Below are 25,956 nucleotides of genomic sequence, written 5' to 3'. Positions count from 1 at the left end.
TGTGGTTCCACCATAACAACCTGCGATCATTTTAGTAGTTGGTCAATGCATGGCAACTGTAGTTTGTACAACATGGCACATGTAGTTGTTCAACCATGGCACGTAAATTCGTTCACACTTGTCATCCACAGTTGTTTAGACATTGCAATCACATTTGATTACACATGGCAACTTCAATTGATTTGCCATGGCAACTGCAGTTGTCTAGACATGGCAACTGCAGTTGTCCAGACACAGCAACTGCAGCTGTCCAGACACGACAACTGTTGTTTTGTCAAGTCACCACGTAAACACCAATGTCACCTATGTTCCTTCTCCTGATTCATTGTCCACAAAATCACTTCATACGACTCACCTGTGTACGACGTTGATGGCAGGTACATGGTTGCCGCCTGTTTCCACGTGCTGCATGAAGGTCCTGCATTTTTCCATATAACTAGTAAGTCTTTGCCATCCTTACAAGTTTAATTTCATGGTCACACCAGTATGTTTACTTTTTGTATGCCTTACCTTGATTTGCCACATTGGATACTTGAAGTTCGTCGCCCGCACATCTGTCAGCGTTAGCGCCCTGTGCCTGAACTTGCCATGGTATCTTCGTGTGTGTGGTTGGGTCATAAGAACCTACGAAAAATGTCATTGTAGGACATAAGTAGAATGTCATCTTCCTCGTCACAAACATGGCAACTCGCCCTTTGGTTGATCATGCATCATACCGATGCTCGCGTACTGCTCTAGTAGTGGCAGCAACGGCCCTGCGAAAATGAGTTGATTGTACTCTGTTGCATCCCAAGGGGGCGTTTCCGGCCTTTGAAAAAACCAAGGACCAGTGTCGTCTTCATGATTCATTTTTCCGCTTTTTTCTACCACTATGTTTTCACTCATTGCATGAACAAGAACGTATGAATATCCGAAAATGCACACTTTCTATTTTGTACATACAAGAAAACACGGCAATCTTATCACATTTTCCTGCATAGACAACCAATACCTCATGGCAAGTAGGTCATGCACATTCGTTCTATTTTCTAAAATATGGATGCCAAATATCATTTTGAACAGATGGCAACAGCCAAGATAATATGATGGCAAGTAACAACATAACATGGTGACAGCTAACGGCAAAGATAGGTGGCAACTAACGTCAGATATATGTGGCAATTAATTTTTTCCCTCCGTACGCACCACCCAAATTCTCCTTTCTTTCCCCTAATTTTAGTAAATCCTACACATTCTTCTGGAGCAACTACTTGCAACAACCCAAACCAGAAGCTTAGTTCAACTCTAGGATACAATATGGCAGATCTGGCGTGTGTTGGTTGGCAAAGAGGGAATACGCACAGATCTGTGGTGTGTTTGCCATGACAACGTGGTTCTAGTCGCCATCTTCGTAGGCAATCTAGAATTTTCAATTTTATGGACAGAAGAAGGACGAGAAACAGGAGGAGATCGAAGATCGACCTGTTAGCTCGTCGTCGCAGGGGAGGGGTGGGGGTAGGGATGTGCTAAGGATGTTGCCATGGCAACTAGAGAAGGAAGATGATGGATGTAGGGGATCGAGAGGTAGGAGACGACGGCGGCAGGTCGGAGTGGGGTTCGAAGGCAGGCCGAGACGATGGGCATGTTAGGTCGTGCGGGCAGCGCGGTCGATCGCCCGGACGTGTGGGCGATTGTGCCACACACTGGACGCGCGGGCTGTGACTGCCTGCGTCTGGACGTCGTCGTGCGGGCGAGGTCGTCTCCGTGCCACACAGGGCGTACGTCACAACCCCACTAGATGCCACACATGTGGCAGTTATCGTCATCCTAACTAAAACATGAAAGTATACATGAATATGTCATAAATGGGCCATGCGTACTAGAGGCTTTGGCTGACACATGAGAGGTGTGCATATCAGCATTGATTTTCCGTTGCTTAGCACATGGCTGCATTAATCATATGAGCGCAAGTTTGAGCATTAGGCTCATCATAGTGGGAGTAACTTATATTAATATTATGCATGTGACACTAGTCTAAGTTATTGTGTCTATACTGTAAAGTACTTTCTCTTGTCGTTTTTATTGTGCATATAAGATTTATCTGAAAACAAACTTCAATCATCACCTACTCTTTATTTGTTTCTTTAAAGCAGTGCTCAAACTTAATCACTAGAAATTCAGGGCTCCTTTGGTTCATAGGATTGAAAATTCATAATAATAAAAATGTCATAGGAAATGAGATGACATGCATCTCAAATCTTATGCATAGGAATAGAAAAGAAGACGCCCTTTGATTCACATTATAGAATTTTTCCATTGAGTCTAGGTTAATGTTTATTTCTTTATGAAATGTGAAGGATAGAAAGAATTCTTTCATAGAAATAGAATTTCATTCCTACAAACGAAAGAGCTCTGAAGGATTTTTTTTCCTATAGAAAAATTATCTTATGAAAATCTTATAAAATTCCTTCAAACCAAAGGAGGTGTTTAGGCTGCAATGCATAGGATCGAAGACCTACACCGTAATGCGAATTCGTGCAGCGGGGCTTGGTTTTATGATTGGAGATCGATAAGCAGTGCAACAACCCATGAGGGAACACAACTGCCAATTTCTTGAAGAAAATTGAGAATATCACATGAAATTTAAGACGGACATAATAGGGAATGATGCTCTTGCTGTTTCATGTACATTTTCCATAAATTTTTTAGGTACAATCCGTATAGTCGTTACATTATAATCACAAATAGACTAGTTCCAAAACTTTTCTACTATAAGAAAATTCACGGTTTTCGTTCACTTTCTTGCAGATTACCTGAAACCAATGAACAAATCAATCGAGCAGCCTCAAGTAATCCTTGAGGTCGGTTGGGAAGCAAGGGTACTGCCTCCAGAACACGCCGTGGATCCTCACCATCCTCACTGTCTTTTGCTTCGTGGACGGCGCGCTCTCGACGTGCAGCAGCCCCAGCAGCTTCGCCACGGCGCCGGTGAGCACCATGTCCTCGAGCACCTTCTCCGACTGGGCCACCATGGACACGAGCCACAGCACCTTGACGGCCAGCTGCGTGGCCAGATCCGACACCCGCAGCATTGTCCTCGCCACGGCTGCCACCGACAGGTCGTGCTCGGCGAAGGCGAGGCGCCCCTCAGGGCACTTGCACAGCCGCTTGAGAAGCAGCAGTATCCGCTCGGCGACGTGGCGGTCGTCGGCGTCCACGACGAGGAGCTCGACGAGGACGTGCACCGCGCCGACCTCCACGGCCTTGGCGCGGCCGCTCGGCGACCGCTCCACGACGTCCAGGAGCACGTTGAGCGCGCGCGAGCTGAGGCGCGCGGAGACCTCGTCGGACAGGAGCTCGAGGAGGGACTTGAGCACGTCGTCGACGTCGATGCCGGCAGTCCAGTGGTCACCGGCGCCGGCACTGGAGATCTTGGTGAGGATGTCCATGGCGTGCAGCCTCGCCTCCGCGCTGCCGCGCTGGAGCAACACCATGACGGGCCTCAGGCACTCCGGCGCAAGAACGAGCCCCGCCGACGCCTCGTCGGAGAGCGGGAGCGCGGCGAGCACCGCCGCGGCCTCCTCGCACACCGTGAACGCGGAGAAGTCGCCCCCCGCGCCGCTCTCCGCCAGCGCCTGCGCCATCACGCGGCCGACCGCCTCAACGCCGCCCGAGGCGACGAAGATGATCTGCATGGCCACGTCGCCCGCCATGCAGCTCCGCATGCTCTTGAGCGCGGTCACCTTGAACGGCGTCTGCTCGAGGTCGCCCAGCGCCGACCGCAGCCGCTCCTCCTCCAGCATCCTCGTCAGCGGCGTCCCCAGCTCGTGGACCGGACTCGACAGCGACGACGTGGACGGCGACGACGAGGACGACGAGGAGGAGGAGCCGCGGTCGAGCCAGGAGGAGATGACGCGCGCGAGGGTGTGGTTCGGGGTGAGGTCAAGGTTGGCGAGCGGCTGCATGGTGGCCGGGCAGGTGGCCCGGCCGTACGTGAAGAGCCAGCGCTCGATGCTGCGGCGGTCGTAGGTGACGCCGGTGGACACCGTGACGGGCTCCTCCATGAGCTCCATGGAGATGGGGCACAGGAACAGGTGGGGAGGCTCCTCCATGTCCATGTCCATAGATCGCGATGCACACCACACCAACTCGTACTAATGGCCCGTTCCAAGTCTACACGAAGTAGGAGTAGAAATGATGCGACGAGGCTATATGTACCACTACAACCACAACATGTAGGCCGGCAATTCTGCGAGGGAATAGTCAAAGGGGTCATAATTGAGAGAGACGATGCTGGCAATTAGTGCCGAGGAAGCTTAATTCGGGGGAAGATTCACACTAGTATTTTATTGGATTGTTAACCCTGGTTTCATTCCGTCTCTGTTCATACTGGTTTTGGTTGCCGTTGCCGGCGGTTGAGTGCCGAGCACGACGGTGCTTCGCGGCGTCTTCCCTCTCCTCAACGTGAGACGCGCTATGGGATTTCCAGGGAGAAAACAAGGGGATATGGGGCGCCACTTGCTCCAGGTCAATGCCGAAAGTTTGGTTTTACATTCAAAGTTAAGAAGAAGATACCTATTCGCTGTTCCGTTTCAAGTACTACTGCTAGAGGTAGTGCCTCAAGTAACTTTCGTTCTTGTTCCAGGGACAAAAAAGTAGCAGCATTCGTTGCAATTGGGTTGGTGGCACCTGAGCCAATGGGCTAAGAAAAAGACTGTCAAAAGAGAGCCTGAGAATGACACCTGAAACTTGGCTCTGGCTAAACTGAACGATCGGACAAAAATTTAAAGGAAAGCAAAAGATTTGACTCATCGATTAATTAATTAATTAAGAAAAAGAAAATTGCTCAGCTAATTAATGAAAAACCGAGTCCATAGGATTCATTGATCTATTAGACCCTCTGTATTTCGGGAGACACTCAAAATTCTCTGCTAGTAAGTACTTCCTCGGTAAAGAAATATGAGATTGTTTAGATCAATAAAAATGATCTAAACACTTTTATATTTCTTTACGAAGGGAGTAACACAAAGAAGGTGCAAGAGGAATCCAAATGTGGACTGCTACACACGGCATGCTTTGTCCTAGTGTGGGATCACCCCGTCCCATAATGTCACCTGCCAATTTTGCTTCCAGCCTATGGAAACACACGCATCCTTCTTTTGCAAGCAAGCCTACCTCATATCCCCCTCAATCCACCATTTCCGACGTATTACAATTTTGACACATAGTACATCACAAACGGACGCTTTCCAGATCTATAAATTTGACCGGCCATTAAGCTCCCTTCTTGCAAGCATATACTATATTTATGCATCAAAACGCAGCCCATGATCGCAGGGAATCATCTTCAGCCGTTGACTAACCAAATACAAAACCGGCCCGGAGAATTATCACCGACCGCATGGCATTATAATACTCCTCCGTTGCATCTCACTGGCCTGCTGTGAGATCGCAGAAAGTCCTGCAGGTGATTCCTTCTGTGAGTTTCCTTTTACATGATACTCCGGCTGCTGCCACAGACAAGCGTATCACAGAGATTTGATATCTTCAGCTGGGGATTTTTCAAAGGACTGTACAAGGTTTGCATGGAGTCCGCCTCCAGATTTCACCTGTGGTAAAAAATAGGAAGCCAGGTGACCTTATCTCATGTTCTGACGCAGTTGACATCTCGATTCTAAGGCTGTGTTTGGCAGCCTGCACGGAGGGTGCATGAGCCCAAAAGTTCTTCATCGAACCCATTTTTCGCTGTTTGGTAGGATGCATGGGCTCTATCGAGCTATGCTCAACCGATGCAAAAAAGCCCCTCAGCTATGCTCAACCTAGCACCCCCAGCGAGGCAAGCCGGGGTCAGCGAGGCTGTCTTCGACCCACCGCTCCCTCGAACGACCACTCCTCCCGAACCCCACCTCTCTCCCACGACCCCATTTTCTCTCGTGACCCCAACCCTCTCTCTCGCACAACCCGATGGCGGCGCCGCCGCCGCTTGTCTACCCCGCCGTTCGCCGGTCTATGCCGCCGCCGCCGCCCAAGATCTTCCGATCTACCTCCCCCTTGCCCCGCCCCAGTTGCTCAGTCAACTCGCCGCCGCCCCTCTTCAACGTCGTCGCGAGAGGTAGCATGTCGTCGCCGCGGTGAGGGGTAGCACCTCCCCCCCCCCTCCCCGGCCCCCCGCGTCCGCCCTTCTCCCTTCACCTCCTTCTCCCTCCTCACTTCCTTCCCCTAACCCCCTCCATCCATCCTTCCTGCCATGTCTACCTTGTAGATCTCTGCAGTATTCCTCTATTCCCTTCTGATTATGATGTTTAGGTGGTAAGAACGAGCACAGTAGATGTTTCCCTTTCATATGTTGTAGCTATTGTGTGCTCAGACTTAATTTTGTTGATTGCTTGTCATGCTGGAAAAAATTGCATGTGATAACTTGTATTTGTTTTTGTTTTTTAGATGAATGATTTGGCAAGAAAACGAAGAAAATTCATTGTGAGAGGAGCTTGGTTTAGTTGATCTAGTGATATTATATTGCTGAGATTCTGTTTCTAAGATGTTTTATTTCCCAATCATACTGAGATATGACTAGTAATTTTTTCTTCATATTTATATATAGCCAAAATAATTTTTATTGTTCAGATTATGTTGAAACGGATATGTTTATTGTTCGAATTATTAATGAAGTGTCGAAGCGTTGTTCGAAATTGTACGGGCACAAAAAAAATTGTTGATGCATCCTACCTCATATACAGGCTGCCAAATACAGTCTCGGCTCAGCATGTCTCAACACATACATCACTACCAAACAACTGCATATGCATGTACACAACATGTCTAGACTTGGCATGTCTCAAATGAGAACAACTATGCTAGGGTGGGAATAGCTACCAAACACACCCAAGTTTCCAACCATCCATTTTAGATCAGATGGTGATCGGAGGTGGGTGTTGAGTATAATGTTTATTAGGAAAGACGAGATAGATTAGAATTTGTTCTGGCTTGTTTTGTACTGCAAGTAGATGATTGTACTTCTATATATATGCCCACGAGGGTCAAGCAATAAAACAAAATATTCCATCAAACCTCTCTCTTCCTTATAACATGGTATCAGAGCAAGTCGATCCTAAACCCTAGCTGCCGCCGCTTCCGCACCCATGCGCCGCTCCGGGGCGGTCGGTCTCCATGACCGCCGCCGAGGGCCGCGCCACCCGTACCTAGGGTTTGTCCGCCGACCGTGTTGGCCGACTGCCCTAGAGAGTCTTTTTCCCGATCCCTTGCTTCGGGTTTTTTTCGCTCTCTCGCCAGTCGCTTTGATCGGTGTCTCCTTTTTGGTTTTTCGGTCTATGTGATCCGGTTTGCGTCGCCCACCACCGTCGTCGATCCCGTGCGCCTCTACTCCAACATCGGCGCGATCGGCTGGCTTCTTCACCGACCCGGCGGCCTCGCGCGTCGTCCGCGCGTCTGCCCATCGGTCGCCCCGATCCGACGGCCTCACGCGGCGTCCGCGCGTCGGCCCGCCAGTCGCCCCGACCCGGCGGTCTCGCGTCATGCGGCGATCCTTCACCGCCGCCGTTCGCGCGACGGCCCGTCCGTCGATCTACGCCGGCCGTCACCGCCCTGCTCCGACCGGGACTCCTGCATCACCCCGACCCGTCGGCCTCGCGCTATGCTGCGGCCAATCATAATCGCCCTGCCGCCGCTGGCTTCATCTCGGACTCCACCGCCACCGCGCCTCCACCGAGTGGCGTCCCCGACCTCGCGCGCGATCGGCTTGATCACCCGCTCGCCGCCGCGATCCGCCTCATCTATGCCGCGCGACCGACCTGGCCCGTCGGTTACGTGCGCCTCCGCATGTCCCGTGAAGATCGCCCCCGAGTTCAGCGCACCTCTCCATCGATCGAGCATCGGGCTGCCGCTGTGTCGCCCGTCGGGCCGCAGCGCCGCCGCCCCGTGGTTCTTCTCCCGGCTGCGCCAACCCGCGTCACCGCTGCGTCGCCCCTCCGGGCAGTAGTGCCGCGGCCCGCGGTCCCCCGCCGCCCCGAGGGCGTCCGCTCTAGGCTGTCCCATGGTCGCCTCGACCCTTGCGCCACCGCTGCGTCGCCCCGTCGGGCCATAGCGAGCGTGGCACGCGGTCCACGCCGCCGTCCCGAGGCCGTCCATGCGGTTGCACCGACTCGCGAACCGCCGTTGCGTCGCCCCTTCCGGCCACAGCGTCGCGGCCCGCGGTCCATGCCGCCGTCCCGAGGTCTTCCCGCCATCGCCCTGACCCGCCTGCCGCCGTTGCGTCGCCCCTTCGGATCGTAGCGCAGCGGCCCGCGGTCCACTCCGCTATCACCGCGCGTCGACCTCCCGTGGTATGTGTCGCGCCGTCTTCCTTGGCGCGAGAACACCACCGTCCGCGCCGGTCTTCGTCATGTTGTCAGGGTTCTTCGCCTACTTCGAGCACCGCCGCCGCACTCCTAACCTAGCCGCCGCCGCCGCCATCAGGCAGTCGCCGCCGCTCTTCTTTGGTCGCCGCCGCCGCTACCTTTGTAGCCGCCGCCGCCGCCCGTCCACCCCATTTGTCTTCGTCCAGCACCAGCTCGTCACCAGCGTCGCCGTCATCTACTCCGACAACCGTGGGCGACATTGGCCCCGCGCCGATGGACGCCGCAATCGTCGTCGAGTTCTTCTCTGCTAGCCCCTCCGACTTCTCCGACATGGCGTACAGCTCGTGCAGGTCCCTTGTCTACGCATGTCCAGTGCTGGCAACACCGATGCGTGCCTTCATCCACGACGTGTCCCCGGGCCTGGCAAGCCTGGTCGGTGCTTCGTCAACTTCGTCTCCGTCCGTCTACGCATGCCCAGTGCTGGCAACACCGGTGCGTGCCTTCATCCGCGATGTGTCCCCGGGCTTGGCAAACCTGCCGCGACGCGTCGTCAACAACATTTTCTTCCCGGTGCACCCCTACTTCGACACCACTGCGCCCATGCTAACTCGGTGCCCTCTTGCGCCCGCGGCTCCATGGCGACTTCCTCAACACCGACCACCCCGACTCGACATCGACCACGGCATTTTTCGCACGGCTACCTCGACCATGGCTCCACCACCCACGCTCTCGGCTACATCGACAAACAGCACAAAGGGCTACCGCCTTGCTTGAGCAATCTCGTCGGTTGCCACTCCAGTCACGACTCCGCGATGCGTCGACCGTTACGATTGTGTGGGGGGGTGTCCGTCGGCTTGCCTTCGGATTCTTCTCCAGTCTCACCGTCTGTGTCGCTACCGTTATGACTGCGGGGGGATGTTGAGTATAATGTTTATTAAAAAAGACGAGATAGACTAGGATTCGTTCTGGCTTGTCTTGTACTCCAAGTAGATGATTGGACTTCTATATATATGCCCACGAGGCTCAAGCAATAAAACGAAATATTCCACCAAACCTCTCTCTCCCTTCTAACAGTGGGAAAATGACTCGAATGCGGTTTCAAACTCTAGACTCTAGAGTACCTAGAATGTGTTCGCTTCTGTTTTAGTTTAGCTGATGAGCTAGGAGCAAGTTCTTTTGGCGGCTTAAAAAATAAGTTGTCTCCTTCCCATCTTTTTTCATAAGCCGCATTCCTCATTTATTGCAGCTTCTGAACTAGTTATTGGATTACTAATCTAGAAACCCCAGCAAATTTTGAGAGCGGCTTATTTTTTAAGCTGAGGAGAGGCAGCTTATTTTTTAAGCCACCAAAAACAACTGGCTTGACGAACAGAAATGCGTTGGTTGCCAGTGCAATATCGTTGACCGAATCGGCAAACGCGTACGTACCATTTGCAAGTACTGTCTCCAAACAGAAGGAGATAGACCCCGATGGTCAGACGATCCACGCACAAGGTGGTAGACCTACCGTTTTGTCATGCTAGATTTGATAGCACTTTGGCCATCTCTCTCTCTATCTCTACCTTTGAGGAGGCCACACGGTTATTTCTCATGGCGACCAAGTGTACTATTGGTAGAGGTAATAGGGTGAGCTTTTGGCATGACAGGTGGAACGAGGGACGAAGTGCCCACGACATCACACCCAGTTTAGGCCAACCCAGCGCACGACCTCTAACGGACGTCCGTTTTGACCTGCTTTCGTTCGTTTGAGACGGCAATGGGGTCGTCCATGTCTGTTTGGGGTCGTTGCCGTGTCGATGCGTCCAAGGGCGCCCGCACCCCAAATCATGTTCGGGATAGATGTGATTAAAAAAATGCAAAACTAAAATAAAATGCCGAAAAAATAAAAGAAACGCAAACATAATAACATAACTAAAAATCACGGCCACGGAACGGCCCCATTTCACAGTTCACATAGATGTAATTAACATTAAAAAAACAAAAGAAAACCGCCGCCCGCGTGCTCCTGCCGTGCCCGTCGATGCCGTAATCGTCGCCGTCTTCTCACGCGTTGACGTTGTCGTCCTCGTCGCTGACAAGGTCGACGTAGACCGGCAGCGTCCAGAGGTGGGACGGCGGTGCCTGGTAGACTGTAACTTGTTGGAAGGTGGGAGGTGTCTGCACCACCTCCCCCCATGGCGATGCCTCGCGCTCCGGTGACCGCGGCGGCGTGGGGCACCAGTTCACGCCCCCCACGGCGTCGGCCATGTCCGTGGCCGTGCACGACCAGCTCCACCGCTGGCCCACCAAGCCCGGGTGGAACGCGGCGACGGGCTGCTCCTCCATCACCTCCTCCCTCACCTCTAGCTCCGGCACGGCCACATCGCTCCGGCCGCGAAGAGGGCCATCATGGTGTCCAGGCCCTCCCATTGACGCTCATCATGTGTGTTCATGGAGTCTTCCATGACACGTTGAAGGAGCCGGGTCTCCTCCTCCTCTGTCATGCGAGGAGGTGGTGGTGGCGACGGAGAGGGCGACGGTGATGGCGTCGGCGTGATGCCGCATAGCACCCTACGCCCGCGCACTTGGGGAGGGCTCGGAGCACGCGCGCGGAGCTCACGTGGCTGCCGCGGCCCCGACGAGGTGCCGGCAAAGAAGGAAGCGCGCCGCGTGTCGTGCTCGTCCTGAAACCACGTGTCCCAGAGGGCGGAGTCGACGCCGTACCTAGCGGCGTAGTAGAGGTCGTCTAGCAGGAGGCGGCGGCGACATTCGATTTCCTAGCGGCGTGCACAGTCGCTCATCGGGACCGGCGGGATCGGCACCCGATCAACGGACAAATTCCAGTTATTGGGCAGGTACACGTCGCTCCAGGGGAGTGGCGTCCTCGTCTCCCAATAATGACAGCAAACATCTGCGTGGATGTAGTGCCGGTCGCACTAGCCGGCGGCCGTAGGGGCGATGGTGAATGCGGGAGGCGCGAGGGCTCTCCGTGGTGGTGATGCGGGCTCAGCTTTGACGCCGCGGCGGCGGCGGCCCGAGGACGAGCCAGCCTCGCGGTCGTGCGTCCCCTTGCGGCCGGTGTTCTACCACCCCATGGCTGTCGGTGGCCGGCGAGCTCGAGGAAGGAGAAGGGAAGAGCTAGGGTTTGGGTGTCAGGTTTCGAGGAGGCCGCGCGACTGGAGTGGGAGCGTATACTATGACCGTCGACGACTTCCCATTTAAGAAGGATGCCTACGACGCACCTAGGCCGATGACAGGTGGGGCTGACCGCGCGTGCGCATTTTATGTTCGGCGGTGGGAGGTAGGTGGCCGCCTGCCACGCGGCCCCGATGCGGACGAGCGACGCGTCTGTTTGCTGTCCACCTCGACCCAAACCAAACAGGATGGATTCAGGCTGCCGCGTGCTGGGCCGTGAGGTCTGTCCGTTTTGCCTCAAACGCTCAAGGTCGGACGAGATGGGGTCGCGCGCTGGAGTTGGCCTTGTATACATTCGTGAGGGCTAGAGGTCATATATGGAGATCTGTGGCAGACGCCCTGGCGGAAGACAAATGGGTATGGGTTAAATATATCAAAGGGGCCCTTTTTTAGATGCGCTCATCGAATTTATGGAGCTCTGGTGACTTATCCAGAGGGTACTGCCGCTGAATGATGTGGAGATAGCTTCACATGGAGGCTAACGGTGTCACCGCGTCAGGTGTTTACACTATATAGATTAGCCTATCATGTGAGCTCCTTTGGTGCCGACAATGCGGACTATGCAGTGTGTCACACCTGCTACGATGTAGCGGTGGACTAGCAAGGAGAAGGAGTAGCACATGAGAGTTGTGGGCTGAGCCCACTGGGTCTGGCTTGGGTCGCATGTGGCCAAGCCGTCCGTCGTGTGTGTGTGCCTGTACTTATGGAACCGTCCTTTGTTGGACAAGGCAGTGAAGGAAAAGTCTGAATTATTCTCATCTCCTTCTCCAACCTCACCTACTCTCTATTCTTCCTCATCCCCCACTCCAATCCCCTTCCTGTGGCGACGATTTCATCGATCGGTCGTCACAATTGGTAATCAGAGCCAACAATTTCCCCAAAAAAAAAATTTTGTGCCGCGGCATCCTCAACTCCTTTGACTGATCGGTAACATCCACCGCTGTCGGTGGGAATTCACTCCGGTGAGATCCCACAAAATCCACAGCGGGGTTCGATCTGTTCGGGCGGGTACCACGGCGCCGTCCAAGCCTTCCGTCCAGACCCGGCAACTCCTCACTGCCATGGGGGAACAAACAGCAAACCTCACCGCCCTGATGGAGAAGCTCTTGTCCAGATTCGATGAAGAGCAAGCTCTGGCGACCAAACGCGCGGAGGCACAGGCCACGTTCAACACGCACGTCTCCACCGAGCTGCAGAGCCTATCCAAGCAGATCGGGCTCACGCAGGCCGACGTGGATGACGTGCGCAAGGCGACTTCTCCGACGGCTTCCTCCGCCATGGCATTGGCGTCGCAGGTGGACGACCCCTCCGCGGCAGGTTCCCGCACGCCGGCAGCCACCAACGGCATCCAGCAGCCTGTGCCCCCTCCAGCTCCACCCGCCCAGCGCACCGCACCTCCTCAGAGTGCCCTGCCTATTCCGCAGGCTTTTGGGAGCACGGCAGCCATCGCCCGGCTCGCCAACGAAGGGCCTCCCCTGCTCACGAGGCCAGATGCGCAGTTCAACTTGCAGCTGCCCAGCACACCGACGCCGCGGGATGAGTACTCAGTCCGGCCACCCAAACACCACTTCCCCCGCTTCGATGGTGATGCGCCCCGCATCTGGCTGGATCGCTGCCTAGCATACTTCGAGCTGTATAGGGTGCCGCCGCACAACTAGGTCGCGACAGCGGCGCTCTATGTCGAAGGGCACGCAGCACTGTGGCTTAGAGCCTTCCGTCAGACACATTCAGATATTACTTGGGAGATGTTCCGGCGTGCAGTGGTGGAGGAGTTTGGCCCAGAGGAATTCGAGTCAACGATGCACAATCTTCTTCAGCTCCGTCAGACAGGAACAGTGGTTGAATACAGACAACAGTTTGAGGTTCACATGTATAATCTGATTGCCCTCGACTCGACCCTGAGCTCCAAATTTTTCGTCACCCAATTCTTGCTTGGCCTGAAGGATGACATGCGCGCCACCGTGCGTATTCAGGTACCCACCAGCATCACCAGGGCGACAGTGTTTGCCAGGATTCAGGAAGAGGAATTGGAACTTCAGCGTTCCAGATTCAGACCGCCATCTGCAGGCAGACCACCACCATTGTCGGGCATAGTACCACCACTAGGACGGCCACCTCCTGCACCATCAGCGCCCTCTCCGACCGCTCCAGCACCGCGGATCGCCCTAGCACCAAAGCCAGCCGCGGACGACTTCGGGCGTGAGCGGCAGTTGCGGGATTACAGACGCCAACACGGCCTCTGCTTTCGTTGCGGGGACAAATACTCCCGTGATCATCAATGCAAACGCTCTGCTCAGCTACTGACGATTGAAGTGGGCGATTTTGGAGAAGTACTCTCTGATGATGCAGTGCATGCCCTGGAACTATTGGATGAACCTGCAAACACCGATGCTACTTGTTGTCTCCTATCAGCTCACGCCGTGGAGGGCACCGAAGCACCAGAAACTATTCGACTGCATGCCACAGTGGGTGATCAAACTATGTTGCTGCTCGTCGACTCCGGCAGTACGCACAGTTTTGTGAACTCCACATTTGCTCAGCGCATCAAAGCTCCAACAACAGATATTCCAGCAATCAAGGTTCGAGTCGCCAACGAACAGAGCCTGAACTGCACGGCTATGGTGCCTCAGCTAGCCCGGACCTCCCACAGACATACCTTTGCCACAGACATGCGCGTCCTCGATTTAGGAGGCTACGATGCAGTGCTCGGTGCGGATTGGCTGGGACAGCACAGCCCAATGCAGTGTGACTGGAACCTGAAGACCATGCAATTTGATCGTCAGGGAGAAACAATTAAGCTGACAGGTGTGCGCACTGGTGATCAACATCAACTCACAGCCCTAGATGCTGCAACCTTATGGCAAATGCATGACGCTAACGACATATGGGGGGCAGCTTTAGTGGAGATTCAGCTAACATCTGAGACGACATCCGACTCTGACATGCCTACTCCGCCTACCATTCAGCGCATCCTGACGGAGTTCAGTGACATCTTCGAGGAACCAACCCAACTTCCTCCCCATCGACAGTACGATCACGCCATTAATTTGGAGCCAGGTGCAGCACCTGTCAACTGTCGACCCTACCGGTACTCTCCGTTACAGAAAGACGAGATTGAACGTCAAGTGGAAGAAATGCTTCGCACGAGCATCATTACACACAGCATGAGCCCCTTCGCAGCCCCGGTGCTCCTGGTCAAGAAGAAGGACGGAACATGGCGTTTCTGTGTGGACTATCGACGTCTCAATACCGTCACAATCAAGAACAAGTTTCCTCTTCCTGTCATCGACGAACTCTTGGATGAACTCTCTGGTGCCGCCTTCTTCTCCAAAATTGACTTGCGAGCGGGGTACCATCAGATTCGCATGCGTGCGGGCGATGAGGAAAAGACGGCCTTCAAGACACATCATGGTCATTTTGAGTTCCGCGTCATGCCCTTCGGCGTCACCAACGGCCCGCCCACATTCCAATGTGTGATGAACTCGGCGTTCGCCGGGCCAAATCGTAAGTTTGTGATCACTTTTCTTGATGACATTCTCGTCTTCAGTCACACCTTGCAGGAGCATGAAGCTCATCTACGCACAGTCTTCTCCATCCTCCGTGAGCATCAGCTATATGCCAAGCTTTCCAAGTGTTCGTTCGCGCAACCCCAAGTCGAGTATTTGGGCCATGTAATCTCCAAAGAGGGCGTGGCCACGGATGCGAGCAAGACCAGTGCCATGCGCGCGTGGCCCACACCGACAAATGCCACAGAATGGCGCGGGTTTCTGGGCCTCACCGGCTATTACCGCAAATTCGTGCCGCGTTATGGGATTATCGCCAAGCCCCTCACTCAGCTCCTCACCAAGAAAGGCTTCGCCTGGTCGGCACAAGCACAAGCAGCGTTCGATCTGCTCAAGGATGCCATGGCAAGCACGCATGTCCTGGCGTTGCCTGATTTCTCACGCCCGTTCTCTATCGAGACGGACGCGTGTGACACAGGGGTGGGCGCAGTCCTGGTGCAAGACGGCCACCCAATCGCCTACCTCAGCAAGGCTCTGGGCATACGCAATCAGCGTCTGTCGATCTACGAGAAGGAGTTCCTCGTGGTGATCATGGCCGTGGACAAGTGGCGCACTTACCTCCAGCGCGCCCCGTTCGTCATTGTCACGGATCATAAAAGCCTCTGCCATCTCGGCGATCAACAATTGGAAACAGAGTTGCAGCGCAAGGCCATGTCTAAGATGGTGGGTCTCCAATTTTCTTTCAAGTACCGCCGCGGCACGGACAATGGCGCAGCTGATGCACTATCCCGCGTCGGTCACCTGCTCTCTCTGGATGCCCTCTCCATCTGTCAGCCCCAATGGCTCCAGGAAGTAAGCAACTCCTATGAAACTGACACGGACAGTCAAGATTTGCTGCAACAACTCGCTCTGTGCAGCCCGGATGATCAAGGTTACGAATTACGCCAAGGCACCATTCGCTTCCAGAACAGGATCTGGATTGGCGCCAACACAGCCCTACAGACCAAATTGATCAACGCATTCCATGCAAGTGCAGTTGGGGGACATTCGGGAGTGACAGCAACTTATCAACGTGTCAAGAAACTGTTCGCTTGGCGGGGTCTGAAACAAGCAGTGGAAGACTATGTTCGTCAGTGTTCTATCTGTCAGCAGGCCAAGCATGAACATCTGAAAACACCTGGACTACTACAGCCACTCCCAATTCCATCAGAACCGTGGCGGGACCTCACTATGGATTTCGTCGAAGGATTGCCAGTGTCCGAGGGCTACGAGGTGATTATGGTGGTGGTCGACCGCTTCACCAAATATGCCCACTTTGTTCCTCTTCGCCATCCATTCACAGCAACAACAGTGGCTCGAGCATTTTGGGATAACATTATCAAGTTGCATGGAGTACCCCACTCCATCGTATCGGATCGCGACCCGGTTTTCACCAGTGCAATGTGGCGTGCTCTTCTGGAGGCAGCAGGAACAAAACTCAGCTATTCCACAGCATATCACCCGCAGACGGATGGTCAGAGTGAACGAGTCAACCAATGTCTCGAGATGTATCTTCGGTGCGCCGTACACGACCAGCCAAAGAAATGGCGACAATGGTTACCTACTGCAGAGTTCTGGTACAATACCACCCATCACTCCTCGCTGAACACTTCACCCTTCCAAGTGCTATATGGTCAGGAGCCCAACTTGGGAGGACTGCCCACACTGGCCCGCACGATGCCACAGGATACTGATGCAAATTTGGATTGGGCTACACATAATGAACAACTCCGTGTTCAGCTGGCCCGGGCTCAAAACAGATACAAGCAAAAGGCTGATCGCCACAGGACAGATCGCTCTTTCCAAGTGGGTGAACAAGTTCTTCTGAAGCTGCAACCTTATGCTCAATCTACTGTGGCCAACCGTCCCTGCCCCAAATTAGCATTCAAGTTCTTCGGACCATTCACCGTCGAGCAACGGATCGGTTCTATGGCTTACAAACTGCAGTTACCATCAAACAGCCACATTCATCCGGTCTTCCATGTATCACAGTTGAAGCCATTCACACCTGACTACTCTCCGGTCTTCTCCGAATTGCCTCGTCCGCCCGACCTGACTGCTGCACCACTACAACCCGAGTTGATACTGGATCGCCGCATAGTCAAGAAAGGTAACACCTCAGTCGTGCAGGTCTCTATTCAGTGGTCCTCGCTCTCTCCAGATTCGGCAACATGGGAAGACTACACCGTCCTACGTCATCGCTACCCCAACGCTCCATGCTGGGCTCAAGACGCTCTCGCTCAAGGGGGGGAAATTGTCACACCTGCTACGATGTAGCGGTGGACTAGCAAGGAGAAGGAGTAGCACAGGAGAGTTGTGGGCTGAGCCCACTGGGTCTGGCTTGGGCCGCATGTGGCCAAGCCGTCCGTCGTGTGTGTGTGCCTGTACTTATGGAACCGTCCTCTGTTGGACAAGGCAGCGAAGGAAAAGTCTGAATTATTCTCATCTCCTTCTCCAACCTCACCTACTCTCTGTTCTTCCTCATCCCCCACTCCGATCCCCTTCCTGTGGCGACGATTTCATCGATCGGTCGTCACACAGTGCTCTTTGGAAGAATGAGGTTCCTCCAAAGGAATGTTTCTTCACATAGCATGTGATGACTGATGAGAGATTGATGTTGGATGGCAAATCAGCTCTCGTGAAGTGGTATGCAACACGCAGCATGCTTGCTCTACGATCTTGCCTCGGAGACCATCAACCATCTGATGGTGCAATGCCCGTTTGACAGACGGTCTCTTCCTCCGTGGCTTCAGACTTTGGGAGCATAACTCCAAATATGAACATCAATGCGAGAGAATGGTGGTGCTCGATGGGCAACAAGTTCCCTTGTGCTACGATGAGAGAACTGGTTTCGAACTTAATTGTGAGGTTCTGCAAGCTTTGGCTAAAAAGGAACACCAGAGTGTTCGATGGCAAGGCATCGACCGTATAGAGAGTTGTAAGATTTGCGTAAACGAGCAATGGAGGCGAGCCAATTTGGCTCTTCCGCACAGGCAAGAACACAAATCGTGGGTAGTTAACGCTTTAATTGCTACTCATCCAAACAACCAGGCTTGCTTTTGACGTCTCTGGCCACGGCCGGCTAGGAAAAGCTAGCCCAGCTAAGCTAGGTGAGCTAGCAAACCAAACGTTCCCAGTTCTTTGCGGTGAGTGTTTCAATCTGTTCTCTCCTTTGGGCGCCAAAGAGGGAAGAATATCATACAGAAACCAAAATTCAAAAAAAACTTTATGAAAACCACATTTGAAAGTTTTGAAATAATCTGAAAAAATACTTGATGTCAAGAGGGTGATATTTTATTGCCATGCAAAATTTCAAGTCGAAACGCATCAAGAAATGTGAGCTATGAAAAAAAAAACAAATTCAGCTCTGAATAATGAAGTAGCACTATTCAATATTCAATGATGATTTTGTTATTCTCATAGCTCACATCCCGTAATGTGTTTGTACTTGAAATTTTGCATGGCAATAGAAGATCACTCTCTTAACATCTCGTCTTTTTTAGATTTTTTTGAAAATTTAAAACATCTTTTTCGTGTGGTTTTCATCTGTTTTCGCTGAACGTTGGTTTTTATATGATATTCTGCCTTTGCACTCATAGCTTGTAACTGACCCTCCCTCAATGAAAACGACAGGAAACATTGGGGTGCTCGTTCTACAAAATATAACACTTTGGCAACCCAAATATCTCCACCATGCCGTAGTCTTCGCAGGTCCCAACTGTCTTCGAAGCAGGCCAAGCAGAGCACCGGCCGAATCTTGAAAAGCTGGGCCTCGAATAGTTCGATTTAAGCCTCCGTTAAGACCCATTTATCGCCACGCAGGATACAGGAACAAAATTAGGGCATGTACAATGGTGCTATTTTATGAGTGTCACATAGAATAAATGATGAGGTGGAGGAGAGAGAACTCATAAGAAAAAGTTTGTCTTCTCTTATTTAAGATAAGACAAGAAATGATCTCTTAGCACAATTTGTCTCACCATATTTTAAGGAATTGCTAGTTATTGAAGATAAGACTAAAATATAACCCATTGTAGACATATTTTTTTATCATCTCTAAATTACATGCAAAATTTAAGATAAGACTGTCTTATCAACCAATGTACATGCCCTTAAGGCTGGTCACAGTGGGGAGGAACTTAGGAGTAACATCACACACTTCAATACAACTTTGCTTATGTGGCACGTATTTAATGAAGAGAGAGGTGCTTGTGGTAACTAACTAAGTTACCGGAACATCACACACTCCAAGAAACAATGAGTCTATAACCTAATAAATACATCGTTGCATGACACTACATAGATGTTCCTACCCACTATGGAGGTAGTAACATAGTTTAGGGAAGTGTGAAGTTACTAGCTTATGTTCTTGCCCATTGTGACCAGCCTAAGAGACCTCCTGTTTTCTCGCGGCACCGGCCGAACCGCCCTCGCCCGTCAACCGCGGCCTCGCTACCCCTCTCTGCCCTCACCGCCGCCCCGTCGTTCACCCCACTCTCTCTGACGGCGGTGAGCCGCACCCCTTTCGTCCTCCGCCTCACCACCGTCGCGCGACCTTCTTGGGCCAGGCCCAGGATGACGCGCCTTATGCGCGGGCGTGGGCGTTCGCTTGCGTGCGGGGAATAGGATTTGCCAATAATCAGGGCCGAGGAAGACAACATAAAGCACAAAACGAGGAGCGAATGGTCATTTTCCTTTCTGAAGAACAGTTCGAGCCCCGTACAGGCTCATGACACCCCCTACATGACCCAGAAAAATTGCCTGTCCCAGAGGTCTCCTCCCTCTCCCAGCAAGGGAAGAAAAAGAAGCAAAACCTTCTACAACACCACAGCGAGGTGGGGGAAAATTGTCACAGGCAGAGTACCGTGACCAATTAACGCTGCGGGTGGCGGGACAAGGCGAATTCTAACTCTAATCTGACAGGGATTGCTCCCCCTTTTCCCTCTCGGTTCTTCTCCGCGGTGTTAATCTGACTCATGGGCTGTGTTTTGTGCTGAACCTGAGATCTGGACCGGCCACGGTCTCCGATCGGAGAATACAGCTTTCAGAAATGCATGGAGCACATCATCTGCCTGCCCAGCTGTCAAGTGTGGGGATGTTTCTGTCTTGATGAGCATGCTCGGAGGCGCTGACCAGCTGCAGGGGCCGCACCATAAATGTTGATGCTGACATTGTTCCGGCTGAACATCACACATAAGTTCCAGACGATTTCCATATTCTACCTTCCAGGGAAACAACCATGACGGTGACATCGTCGTGGTATTTCCTCCGGTCCCCTTGAGGTATATCTAGTAGCTCGTAGAAATCCATACCTGGAAAGCCAAAGAAGAAATGGGGCAAAAGCAGATCAAAACACATTTGACATTCAACATAACTCAAACCAGCTTAGATGTATGACGAAATGCATCGGCACATAACAATAAGCCAATGACCGAATGTTAATGACTGTATCAATGTGAGATGGCATACGGCTGGAAGAAAATGATAAAATGATGTGAGGTCCTTCAGAGAGACAATCTAAATTTGGGTAGCCTAGCTAGGAATTTTGACTGCTATTTGGTAAAGATAACTTAAGAGCATTTTATTATTTGGAATAATATGTCAGGGACAGTCAATTTGGCGACGGGCATGTCATTTGTGTATATGAATTTGCACGTGACCATGTCATTTCTGTATACGTGTAATGCTGATTACAGCAAAGAATGGTCACATACAAACAAATCAAGAACTGAAATATGAAAAGGCATGGTATGGAAGGACAGGCATGATAGATAAAGCTTACCAGCTTTCTTTGCTGCACGCGAAAGAAGTTCCTCAATTAGACTCTGTGCTGGGTCGCCTTCAGGAAATCTCTCCATGAAATTTTCAACATGCAGAACTACCTCCTCGTTGCTCAGGTACTGATATAAGCCATCCGAAGAAAGTACCAAAAACTGGTCCCTTGAAGTGAGCTTGTGATGGCAAAGAGAAGGTATGCATGATATGTATGGTGCATCACCTATGTATTCATTGCGGAACATCTCCAGCAATCCATTGTTCAACTTTGCCTGTACAACATACACAAATTCTAGGTAAGCTTTATCTAGGTTTTCTATTACATTAGACCAATCGGAGCTTCTAAAAGTAGTTTCTAAATAATTCAAAATTAAAAATACTCCCTCTGTAAAGAAATATAAGAACATTTAGATCATTAAAATAGTAACCTAAACACTCTTATATTTCTTTACAGAGGGAGTACTAACTCCTGGTAATAAATTCATACTCATTCGAAAATAAGTTTTTTAGCCAACAAATAAACTGCTAACAGGAAAAAAAATGAACTATGAGAGTAGGGTTAGATCTTAGTAAACACCCAACCTCCCAATTACCTGCTTGAGATACCCAGCGCCAAATGCTCGGGTAACTTTTAAACGGCCCTTTACTCTGTCATTTACGATACACTGATCATCATCTGGATGTTCACGTTTGATCCTCTGCACTTCCTGCATATCATAACAAATAATATGAATTCATAGGCATAGATAGTGCAAGGGGTAAAATGACAAACTGCTTTCATTGACAAATTTAGAAGACAAATAAGGGTAATGGAAATGGAACCTAACAGCAAATGACCAAATGATGAAACAAATGGATGTGACTCTGACCAACTGAAAATAAGGCATCAAGGATAACAAGTGTTCTGCATGATCTTTTCATGAAGACATGAAACTTTTTTTTTGCCTTGGTGTTTCAACTTTAAAGCTTTCAGGTATTTGCAATAAAATGATTTCCATGGTTAGTTCTACGAAATATGAATGCAAGCCCGGCAAAGAACAATAATGTGATGGTTTGATCATTTAGAGTGCCTTACTGCTGACAGAGGCACGCACGTTTTGCATTTAGAGACGCGAGCAGATTGCTCACAGACAATGACAGAAGCTCTGGCGTACACATAATAAACAGTGGAACAGCAGGTCAATAGAACATAAATGTATATAAGCTACAAACTCATTCTAAGTTGTGTCAACAGATTTGCTTATGCAGAGGAGTGTCAGCACAAAGTTACCTCTTCGATGCTGGTGCTATGATCGATAGACAACTGCAATGCCTCGAGCCCAATCATGGGATATCCGACAGGCCTTGACTCGATCTCCAATCCCACGCCGATGTCATCCATCCTCATGGCTCCAAGCCCGCAACCATGGTCATCATCTGCTCGTTGCGCCACAATGGCGCGGCTGTCCCCAAGATTCATTACATACACATCGTCATCCCTCACCAATGCCACAAGCAGGCATGCCCCAGTCACCGCCAACTCCGGGTGGGATCCCATTGATTGGTCAGTCATGTCGAGGTATGCTGCCTCCGTCGAGGCCAGCGCCCGAGTGAGCGCACCAAGCACAGCTCCATGATCTCTCACTGCTGGCGCTGCCTCCAACTTCTTGGGACCCCACTCCCTGTTGATTTCATCATCACCCACAGCCGCTGCATGTGCCCACATGTTGAACCGACGCTCCTTGAGCCTGGCAAGCGACATTGCAAACCGGCCGGAACCTGAAAAGTCGAGTTCATTGTCATCGTCGTCGCCGTCAGCGAGGAACTGCCACAGCCGCTTGCTATCCCTGTCTGCCTCTTCGTAGAATATCCCACGAAGCTCGCGTAGGAGGAAGCGGTAGAGGTTGGCAACAAGGAAGTCGGGGGCCTCAGGGCCGTTGAAGCCGTCGTAAATGCCGACGAACAGCCAACGCTGGTCCTCGGAGACAACCACGTGGACGCGGTCCTCCCCTGCACGCCCGTGCGCCCACTGCACGCCGTCGTCTCGGCGGAGTGGCACCATGAGCGCCGGCTGGTGCTTCTCGGACACGCTCCGCCGCAGGCTGCCGAATAATGGCTTCCGGAACCTGCTGGAGAGCCCTCTGGACGAGGAGGAGGTGCGCTTGGTGGGCTTGGTGGGGAGCGGGCCGGAGAAGGGCACGGCGGCGTCGAGCGGGCCGGAGAGCTGGGCGCCGCGGTCGATGGGCCCGGAGAGGAAGAGGGGCCCCGAGGAGAGGTTGGAGAGCTGCAGCGGCGCGGAGGAGAAGGAGGAGGATGTGTGGAACGCGGAGGAGTAGTTCTGCGGCACGGAGCCCGCGCCGGCGGCGGAGGAGGAGAGGTAGAGCGGCACGGGCACGGAGGAGTTGGCGGAGAGCGCGGCGCCGGAGATGCCGTGGCGGAAGGAGGAGGAGTATGCGGCGGCGGAGGCGTAGCAGAAGGAGTGGCCGAGCGCGTCGTCCAGGCAGGGCTCGGCGTCGACGGACGCCGGCGCCGGCCGCGAGCACGCGCACGCGGTGAGCAGCCGTGACGCGCCGCTGCCCATGGCATCCGACGCTGGCCGCGGCCCGGTCAGAGGAGAGGCAAAGCAACGACGACGGGGAGGGAGCAGAGCAGACCTTGTTTACCAGCACATCGCACCGAGCGATACGGGGGGACGGCGGCGGGCGTGGGGCTGGAGCTGCGACCGCGGGATCTCGCCGGGGCGGGGGTGGGATCTCGCCGGGGCAGGATCCAGCGAGGGCGCGGGGGAGGCGCAGGATCCGGCCGGAGCGGAGCGGGGAGGGATTGGGGGCGAGGGGGGGCGAGATTGGGGGCGGCCGGGCCGGAGGGAGGGGGGGTGGGGGATTGGGGCAGGGCGTTGAGAAGAGAGAGAGAGGGAGGGAGTTTTCTATGCTCACTCCTGTCAGTGATGTGCACACTAACAAAGGAGGGAGTAGAGTAGAGTGGGGAGGAGGAGACTTAGCGCTGGCGTAAGTGCGAAAACCGCAAATTTGACATCGGAATTTGGCCGCTCCGGCGTTGCGCTCCTCCGGGGGCCGGGCCGGGAAAGACCTCACCGGACCTGTCAGGTGGTGCCGGTATGGCGGAGTGGGCGGGGTTTGTCCGCACCCGGCACGCACGCCGTGGAGCAGGGCGGGAGGGACGAGCGGCGCGGCGGCAGGCAGGGCGGAGGGAGCGAGACCCGTGACGTGGGGGGAGGGATGGGGGGTGGTGGGTGGGGTGGGAGAGCGGGACGGGGGTCAACGCTGCGCCCTGGGAATCGCCTACCCCGGTCGGGCTTAATTACGGCGGGCGGGACTCCGCTCCGCTCCACTCCACTGCGCCGAGGAGAGGCGGGCGCGTGGATCAGCGCGGCGCGGCCAAATTGGATGGCTTTGGCGGGGCCGGCTTTGAACTCGGACGACTGCTGGACGGTGGGCTCCTCTAGTCTACACTCCTCGGTGGAGCGGGCGTTTCGAAAGTGCGGCCGACGCGAGCGCAAAGGCGACGGGGAGGGGACTGGGGAGGGGAGAAGATTACAGTTTACAACGGGAACGAGGAAGCATCCCATGTGAATCACCCGACGTTTATCGAGAGTGGCTTTGTTTCTTTTGTGATGGCAGTGTAAACTACTCCACTGTCAACATGTGAAGATTTATCGCATGCCTTCACGTGCTTTTTATCAAGTCAAATTCGACGATATTGTGGCCCAGTTCTTTTGACCGATTCTACCAGAATCTTAAGAATTGACTCAGCTTCTCTCAGAATATTTAACTCATATTTTGTTTTTACAATCCTAACTAGTTAGGATGTAAACAGCTACTAGGATTGTAAAAAAAATGGGTTCAAGATTTTGGGAGAAATTGGGTTCCAAGAGTAGATTGTAAGAGCATCTATAACCGCATCTAGCTAATCCGGCCTCTCAAACTTCGTGAACACGTCCGCACACAATGACTGATCACATCCTAATGTCTTCTTCCACAACCAGATACCTCATTACCAAAACCTCGAATCCACGCAATTACATGGAATGTAAAACCTAGTCTAAATCTTCGTTGGGGCTAGTTCATCTTCATGTTTGTGTCCTATTCGCCGGCTGGCTGAGCCCCGGGAGTGAAGGTGCGGTCGCCGGCGAGGAAGAGTGGACATGGGACACGGAACGGCTTACAGGACGCAAGGCAGTGCCGTCTCCCCACCCTACTATTTCCTCATCGGAGCTCGTGGCCTGGACGCCGTTGCTCAATGTGAGGTCCACGATAGGCCCCTCGTAGTTGGAGCCCGACACCTCTAGCACGACACAGTTGTGGCGCTAGGGGGCGGTCACCTGTACCGGCGCCGGAGGGGCGTCCAACTCCGCCTCCGAGGAGAGGCGCGTGGATCCGGGCAGCGTGACGTGGGTGCCCGATTCCGCAAATTGGATGGCTTTGGCGGGGCCGGCTTTGAACTCGGACAACTATTGGACGGTGGGCTCCTCTGCTCTCGTTTCCTCGGTGGAGCAGGTGTTTCGAAAGTGCAGCGACGCGAGGGCAAAGGCGACAGTGTCAGTGTGGAACGATGATCTATGGGACCAACAGGCCCCTTCGTGGTTCGGCGAGGGGAATGCACTAAACGCAGAGAGCAGGATGAACAGAAAGCACGACGATCGTTTACCCAGGTTCGGGCCACCTTTCAGGTGTAATACCCTACTCCTGCTTGATTATATTAGGAACGTGGATGCACAATTACAAAGGAGCGCTCTTCCCCGGCAAGGCGTGGGGTGGCAGCTACACGAGCAAGAGTGCGTCTGAGTTTGAATGGGTTCGAACCCCTCTAAAGGTTGCCCCGATCCTCCTTTTATAGTGTAAAGGAATACCACAATGGCAAAATAGTCATTACATAGTGACTAGATAGAAACAACGCTATCATATCTAACTCTGCTAGTTAGGACAAAGAGCATTTAATGCATCTCTAGGTGTCGCACGGAGGAGAAACCCCGACAAGTGTATTGTACTGCTTACTACAGCTAACTCCTATTATCTTGACACGCTGCTAGGACGGGCGTCGATAAAGGTAATTTCACTCCCAGTATGCTGCCACGTGTTGGCCATCTCCACCTAACTACCTGTGGGCTCGACACCTCACCGCCCAGCGACCAG

The 25,956-nt window shown here is 52.9% G+C and overlaps 2 protein-coding genes across 2 annotated transcripts; both read right to left on the bottom strand.

Moving 5' to 3' along the window:
- Positions 1–2,637: 2,637 nt before the first annotated feature.
- Positions 2,638–4,145, bottom strand: LOC123130811 (E3 ubiquitin-protein ligase PUB23). Its single transcript, XM_044550618.1, has one exon. It carries the CDS (start codon positions 4,101–4,103, stop codon positions 2,811–2,813), a length of 1,293 nt encoding a protein of 430 aa, XP_044406553.1. The 5' UTR covers positions 4,104–4,145; the 3' UTR covers positions 2,638–2,810.
- Positions 4,146–19,723: 15,578 nt separating this feature from the next.
- On the bottom strand, positions 19,724–24,025 carry LOC123128043 (probable protein phosphatase 2C 26). The gene is made up of 4 exons (XM_044547944.1): positions 22,095–24,025; positions 21,418–21,531; positions 20,832–21,096; positions 19,724–20,361 (listed from the first exon to the last, which is right to left on the bottom strand). The coding sequence occupies exons 1-4, from the start codon at positions 23,382–23,384 to the stop codon at positions 20,237–20,239; spliced, it is 1,794 nt and encodes a 597-aa protein (XP_044403879.1). The 5' UTR covers positions 23,385–24,025; the 3' UTR covers positions 19,724–20,236.
- Between the last annotated feature and the right edge of the window lie 1,931 nt (positions 24,026–25,956).

Source organism: Triticum aestivum, chromosome 6A (assembly GCF_018294505.1).
Source record: "Triticum aestivum cultivar Chinese Spring chromosome 6A, IWGSC CS RefSeq v2.1, whole genome shotgun sequence".
NCBI lineage: Eukaryota > Viridiplantae > Streptophyta > Magnoliopsida > Poales > Poaceae > Triticum > Triticum aestivum.
The sequence above is the reverse complement of the archived record's forward strand: the minus strand, read 5'-3'. Positions and strand labels throughout refer to the sequence as shown.